Source organism: Hydra viridissima, unplaced genomic scaffold, assembly GCF_058129835.1.
Source record: "Hydra viridissima isolate aposymbiotic clone 2 unplaced genomic scaffold, HvirCarnegie_v1 scaffold_5, whole genome shotgun sequence".
NCBI lineage: Eukaryota > Metazoa > Cnidaria > Hydrozoa > Anthoathecata > Hydridae > Hydra > Hydra viridissima.
Genome location: NW_028324304.1, coordinates 18,346,028 through 18,353,626, shown reverse-complemented (window position 1 = coordinate 18,353,626; position 7,599 = coordinate 18,346,028). Strand labels below are relative to the sequence as shown.

At 30.0% G+C, this 7,599-nt stretch overlaps 1 protein-coding gene across 2 annotated transcripts; it reads left to right on the top strand.

Moving 5' to 3' along the window:
- Positions 1-726: 726 nt before the first annotated feature.
- On the top strand, positions 727-7,599 carry LOC149889126 (uncharacterized). Of its 2 annotated transcripts, none has more exons than XR_016452923.1 (2): positions 727-2,443; positions 2,640-2,956. XR_016452923.1 is itself a non-coding variant. In XM_090088743.1 (2 exons), the coding sequence occupies exons 1-2, from the start codon at positions 1,223-1,225 to the stop codon at positions 6,277-6,279; spliced, it is 255 nt and encodes an 84-aa protein (XP_089944869.1). In that variant the 5' UTR covers positions 728-1,222; the 3' UTR covers positions 6,280-7,599. The 2 variants fall into 2 exon arrangements, 1 of the variants encoding a protein (XP_089944869.1); XM_090088743.1 differs by lacking the exon at positions 2,640-2,956 and adding an exon at positions 6,273-7,599 and having other exon boundaries at positions 728-1,470.

The window sequence follows — 7,599 nt, the reverse complement described above, 5'->3', positions numbered from 1 at the left end:
TCTGGCGATTGTTCAATGAATAAACAGAAAAATATAAAGTAGTAAACAAAACTTCATCAAGAATTTTAAACTTTAGCAATAATAAAAAAGCCGTGGATAGAGTGCCGAAAGTCGGCACTTAAACGAAATTTGCTTATTGTGACGGAAGTCCGTTTATTGGTTGAAAAAGTCACGTGTTAAAACAAATTTCGGTTTCATATATTTTAAATTCCAATAATTTGGAAAATATTTGAACCACAGGTAGAATTCCCTTAAAAACTACGTAAATTTTCAAAATGGAGTACATCCGTTACAGGTCAACTATTTGAACTTTTTTTATTGCGATTTAAAAATACCTATTTCAGTGCTTTTCTGCCCTGGAAGTCGTTATCCTTGTTTTGCTATATTTAGTGAGAATTAGCAAAGTGAATTTTCTGATTTTTTCAAAGATTCCCTTAAAAACTACAAGGAACATAATTGTATTTATATGGATGAAAAATTTCTGAAAGTTCTAAATTTTTTTCTTATTGTATCAGAAATCAGCGTAGTATGATGTATAAGGAGGCTTGCTAACTAAGTCTAACAAAAAATAGCATTTTAGCTAGTAAAGTCTCTTAAAAACTACACAATTTCCCCCTAAAATACTATATTAGGTAAAATATGCCTCCACAAGCTTACTTAGAATAGCCAGGAATGGAGAGAATGTTTTTACTGATCTTCTTTTACTAAAAAATGGTAAAATTGCTATAACTGGTACCTTTCTGTTCATTTTGTGCTCATAATCACTAATTAAGTATGTATATTCTTTATTTTTAGTGTTTAAATAAAATAATAGTATGGGAAAACCGCAGTTAAATTTTAAGATTTCTGCTGGTAGAAAAAGAAGTAGAACAAAAATAAAGCAAGAAACCCGAGCTGAAGCAATGGTTTACAGAGAGGACATAAGAGCTAAAGAAAATCAAATATCAGAGGCAGTAGATTGGTGCACAGAAAATAAAAAAGCAGACCAGTTGTGCTTCTATCAGATGGTCATTCGTTGCGGTTTGACTTTAAAGTTCCTCATTTTTTGCGTGAAAAGCAAATCAATTTATTTGTGTCTCTGCCTGATGCTACTGGAGTCACACAGCTACTAGACCAAGCACCAAATCAACAGCTCCATCGATATTATAATAACTAGCGAGATGAGCTCTTTTCCTCTTTCCAGAAAAAAAATTGAGAAAGGTTCATTAATATCCCATAAAAAATGTGGAACAATTGGGTATCCACTGCCAATATTGTAGCAGCCACTAAGAGAGTTGGTATAAGTAAGAATGGTCTTAATGTTGATGATATGCAACAGGATAAATTTGAACAAGCAGCTCTCCTTATTGAAAAAACTGATGATGTTAATCTACAATCTTCTACTCCTAAGAAAACAAGTGTAACCTCAAAAGACGGACCCTTGGCAACAACTCCAAGATCACAATCTAAAGTCGCCCAAACAAAAGGAAGGTATGGTTCAGTTGAATATTTGAAATCAATGTATAATGTCAAAATCATTCATTGAGAGAAGCCTCAATTATTTGACTCAGAGATGTTTTTTTAGATGAAATGTTTGTTTATTGCATGTCTCTTTTTCAGAATATTTTATGGTATTCATATTTTTTTTGTCATTTTATGTTATTCAAAAAATACTTATTGCTGTTATTAAAGCTGTACTTAAATTTATACTTTTTTTTTATTAAACTGTATTAAATCTATACTTTTCTTATCATTTTTCATATTTCCTATTATTCAAAATATACATTGTTGCTGTGTTAAAAGCTTGATTTCCTATTTTAAAACTAGTGACCCCTTAAAAACTACTTCCATAGCACTTCAAAAAAAGTACAAAATAAACATCTTCAAGAGTTTGTAAATTAGTAAATATTAGATTGGTGGATCAGAAAAAGTCTAAGATTATCTAGAAATATGATAATTGCAAACTTAAAATTAAATTATTAAAAAGTAGGAGGTCATAATGCATAAAATTAAACCATTTTTAGCACTAAAAGTTTGATTTGCATTATCTTTTTGAGAATTTTAAAATTGTAAAAGAGGTAAATTTTTAATTAATTTGTCATCTAGTATGTTTAAAGATACTGATTAAATCATTGTTTAATAATCTCATTGACATTAGTGGAACCCAAAGCTAGAAGTTTACACGTGTAGTGTTTAAGGGGGTATGTATTTTTAAGAGAATTCTACCTTTATATATTTGAAAAATTTCATTTCATTCATACTGTCAACTAGTTTTGCATGCATAGATACATTTTTATCATTTAAAGATTTAAAATCAGCTCCACAGATTTGAAGCTGATAGAAAAACCATTCCAAGAAAAGCTGCTATAATAGCTCCACAGATAAAGTATTATTATATAAAGTATTGTTGTATACATGGTGGAAGGAAATTTACAAATGAAGTCAATGGAAAAAGTCAAACTTTGTTAGTACTTTTTTTATTTCATAACTTTATTATTATTAATGAAGAATTTATTATAAATAAAGGTTTAAAAAAATAAATTGATAACTTATTTATGCATAGCAAATAAACAATGTTCTAATTTAAATGCCTCATTTCATCAAAGGATAGCATATTTATTTCATGAAAAAATAACCGATTTTGAACATCTTTATTATAGAACTTGTAAGAAAGAGTGCCCATTCTTCTTAATTTTTAAAGCATCAGAAGATGGTGGATGAATATATATTTGTGGAGCTATTATAGCAGCTTTTGTTGGAATGGTTTTTCTAGCAGCTTCAATTGTTTTGGCGTCACGAACCCACAACTCCACAAAATGAGAATCTTCATATTTTTTAACAACTGATTTTAAATCTTCATATGATAAAAATGTATTTTTCCATGCAAAACTAGTTGACATCTTTTAAGTATGAATGAAATGAAATTTTTCAAATATATAGTTCAAATATTTTCCCAACGATTCGAATTTAAAATATATGAAATCGAAATTTGTTTTTTTTGACACGTGAATTTTTTAACCAATAAACGGGCTTCCGGCACTATAAGCAAATTTCGTTAGAGTGCCGACTTTCGGCACTCTATCCACGGCCTAATAAAAAAATGCCGAAAATTAGAGTTGCACCTAGTAAACGAAAAAAAAAATGGAAAGAAGTATCGTGGCGATCCATGTGAATATTTATGACGGAGTCAACTACTTACAGACAAGTACTTCTACTATTCTATTTATGCAAAGCCAACTGCAGATATCATAGTAGTTACTGAGCAAATTAAAAATGATTTAAAATCAATTTGGGGTGCAGTGAATCCTAATTTACTCCTAATAACTGACAAATCTGTTGCTAGAAAAATAAAGGTTCTTCTCACTCAAGTGAAAAACATAAATCGTAAGCATGGTAGAGCAACGACCAAGCGAAATCTTGATGCAAATTTGGATAAGCTTTTTGATATTGCAGTGTTAGAAAAGTGCAATAAAGCAAATTGCTCAGAGAAACATATCGTATGTCTTTGCTCTCAAAATACAAATACCCTTCATATAAATAAATGACAAAGGAAAAAGTAAAAACAATAAATATAAAAAGTCGTAAAGACGGAGACACGCGGAGACTTATTCTACCTTAAAGATAGAGTTGATCTTTGAGTTCAGAGGCAGAAAACTTGGTCCATAAGAAGCATATTAACTTTTTTAGTTGATAGAGTAGCTTCAAAAGAAACAAGAAGATTGATAATAAACGATAGCAACTATCTTAAAAGGTAACTGATTTAGCAGAATCTCTCAAACAACATTCAAAGTCATCTGAAGAATCTAAGCTATTCAAGTGAAACTGAGGTAAACTTATTTTAATTTTCTTGATATATTTTAAGTGCAAAAGTTGAAAACCCATTTCTTACGCTGCAATTTTTTTCAGGAAGAAGCTGAATGGCAACCAATAAAGAAATTTTCTAAAAACTACAACTTAAACTTCCCAGGTTTGCTATGGAATCAGAAATGGGTTTTCGTCAAACTTTAGTGCAGCTCTTGCAAATACTTTACGACATGACTTTAAACATATTTTGAGAAAAGATGTTGATATCAATGACATTTGATTAACAAATGCAAATAAGATAGGGGTAAAGCTCATGTAAAGATAGTTAGTGAAGTTAAAGATCTGGAAAAAAAAAATCAGTTAATTTGCCTTTGTGTGGATAGCAAGCTTGATAAGACCACTCGAACTTCTAGCAAAATAACCTTACCTGAAGGGGAATAGCTCAAAAAATCTTTTGAACCAGAACATCACCTCACATTTACTTATGAAGATTCAAAACTTAATGGAACCATTCACTCAACAATTCCTATTATTGGCGCAACTGATTTCGTATTTGCAAAAGAGACGCTCAGTGTTCTATAAGAATTTAACAGTATTGAAAGTATTCAGGCAGTTTTTCTTAATAATACTGGTACTAATACTGGCCCAATAAGTGGTTTAGTGGTTAAACATGAAAAGTTGTTAGATATAAAACTGTACGTCATTGGATGCGCGCTACATCAAAACGAACTTCCTTTTTTAAAAAACTAGATGGTATAACAATTGGACCAGGAAGCTTTAGTGGCCTTCTTGGCAAAAGATGTGTTAAAAATATTCAGTATTCACATGAAGTTTTGTTTGAACCTGTCACAAATTCTACAGTTGATGATTATATTCCAAAAAGAGTACTGAAAGACCTTAGTATCAATTAAAGACTATGACTTGAGTAATGCAAAGGAGTAGGGTCTTGTAAAGTTGCTGATAAATGGGATGCTTATAAAACTGGCCCACTTAACCATGTAAGATGATTAACTCTAGCTACTTGCATTCTCTATTTACATACAAGAGATAATCAACCAAACCGGTCTTTAAAAAAACTGGTCTACTTTATTGTTCAGGTTTATGCTCCAGCATGGTTTGAAATAAAGAGATAATTTAATAAATTACTCAAATAATTATTATCGCTAAAGACGCCGCCCTCACACGAGTCTGTTAAGCTAGATATTTCGGACTTCTCATCTCAATTCCTGAGTGTAGAGCGAACTGTTAAACTAGTATCGGAAGCATCCCATTACGTTTACAGGTTTGAGAATCGACTGCTGTATATTGAAAAAAAGCTTAGAAGAAAGATTCGTCAAGCATATATCTCAAAGGGATATTATTCCTATTGATATGATGATATTTTTGAAAAGATTCGAAAAGTTACTAAATTAAATCAACAACCTTTTATAAATTTAACATCATAGATGATAAAAATAACGTTTAGAAAACTTTTTCACATATCCTTACAGTTGAAAATTTTAACTTCCTTTTATCGCGCTTTTTGTAGCATTTAGAAATCACATTAATCTTAAATGCGCAAATCATTTTTCATCTAAAACCAATGAAGTTTTTTTAGGTATCTTATTTCAACGTGAATATATATATATATATATATATATATATATATATATATATATATATATATATATATATATATATATATATATATATATATATATATATATATATATATATATATATATATATATACACACACACACACACACACACAGAGGCAGTCATAAACTGGAGCCATGTGTTTTTCGTTCTAAAATCTTTATGGCATTTTCATCAAAGAAGGCTCCAGTTTTTTTAGTAGTGTGATTTGGCAGTCTGGTTGAAACATAAAAGTGTTTCTTAATCTAAGTCTGATTTTTTTCAGTCCGATGTCAATTATATATATAATCATAAAAGTTAGATTTCATGGCTTTATCAATGGATTCTTAATTACCAACACGATGCCATAAAACCCATGCAATTAGAGATTCCACGCGAATTCATAACTATTCTTTGAATGCAACTTAATTGTAAAGATTTTTGCTTGTTTTCTCAAACTTTTTGTGTTATATCACATTTATTTAAGTCAAACTTGGATTCATTAGCCGAAAGAGTTTTCTTACAAAAAGATAGCAGCATTAAAAAGATACTTTTTTAAAAAATTCAGATCTTTCTTCTGCGGGAAGGGAAAACAAAAGAAATTGTTAACACTAGTTTTATTTTTTACTCTACTCAAACACATTCTTTATTTGAGTGAAAAAATAGAAACAGACAAGTCGTGAACATTACTTATTGAACTATTATCATTTTATCGGTATAGATACAAGTGAAGTTCTGGTCAGTATTACGAAAATTTTCATTAACTGTGTGACTACTTTACTTTTCATTCAATGGAACATGTGTGTCCGTCTGCTGAATTGTGTTTATGAAGATTAGAGTCATAATGTCTAATTTATCTTTTTACTATTTAGAGTATGATAGAAACAATATTTATTGCATCCTTAACGTGTTGGGCAATCGGAGCTATTTTGAATGGGATTGGGTTATTTCTATTGTTAAACTGTAAGAATTCGGGAATTGACTTAACGCAACGGTATATACTCATCAACCTCTCCTTCATCAACTTTTGGTTGAGCATATTGCTTGCAATCGAAACTATCTTAATTGCTTTAAATGTTTCTGAAGTGAACTTATGTAAACTTATTGTAAATGCGTGTGCATCGATTGTTCAAAATGGATATTATTTCGCCACTTTTTGGTTGATAGTCGACAGGTATTTGCATATCAAGTTGAATATAAAATACGTCGTCTTTTGGTCTAAAAAGAAAACAGTAAGAGCAACAATATTTTTATGGATATTAATTGCATTGGTAGGAAGCTTATTTGTATTTTATGAGCCGAGTATTTTCCTCTCTGCATGTGCTGCTTTTGACTTAATTATTCTATTATTTTCCGGCTACGTCTACATCTATGCTTCAACAATGATTAAAAAGCAGAGGACTAGAGTTCGCTCCAATCAAAACCATAAAAGTGTATTCAAGGGGTTTGGATTAACTGTTACTATACTAGCAGTATATGCTGTGTTAGTTGCAATACCTGACATAATGCTTGCGATTGGAAATATTTACAGGAACATTAACTTCATAGTAAATATGAGTTGGTACTCGTTTATAGTTTACCCGCTATCATTGTGGACTGATGCGTTAATTTATATTTTTTCAGCTCCCAAAGTAAGACATTTACTGAAAAATAAACTTAAGTATTATTTCATCGAAAGGAGTGTCTTTAAGGAGAGAATTAATTTGTGCTACATAAAATCATAAACAAAGTTGATGGTATAAAGATGATTCATGAACGAAAACTAAAAATAATTTGGAGAAGAATATTATGAATTTTCTAGCGCACGCTTCGTAATTAAATTGAAGAAAGATTAGAAGTTAAGTAAATTGTTTGCCTGAGGGAGACACAAAAAACAAGAAATGAAGATGCAATGAAATAATGACATTTCACTTAACAATATGTTAAATCAATTAAGCGGATCAACGATAACTCGTCAACGATATTTGGTGAACCACTTCAGAAATGTATTAAAGCTATATAAAAGTCAATTTATACCTAATAAATGTAAAGAACATAAGTTTTTAAGGACAATAATTTTCATGTAAATGTTAAATTTGATGAATTTCTTTTCTGCAACTCATAGTAAAAATTGTATACATGAAATCACATAAAATAAACAAACTGACTTGTAAAAATATTTAGACACATTTATAATGTAAAATATTGAGAACCTCACAA

What these genes read in the sequence shown, in the direction of transcription:
- LOC149889126 (XM_090088743.1), top strand. Translation starts at nt 1,223, where the DNA reads ATGTGGAACAATTGGGTATCCACTGCCAATATTGTAGCAGCCACTAAG.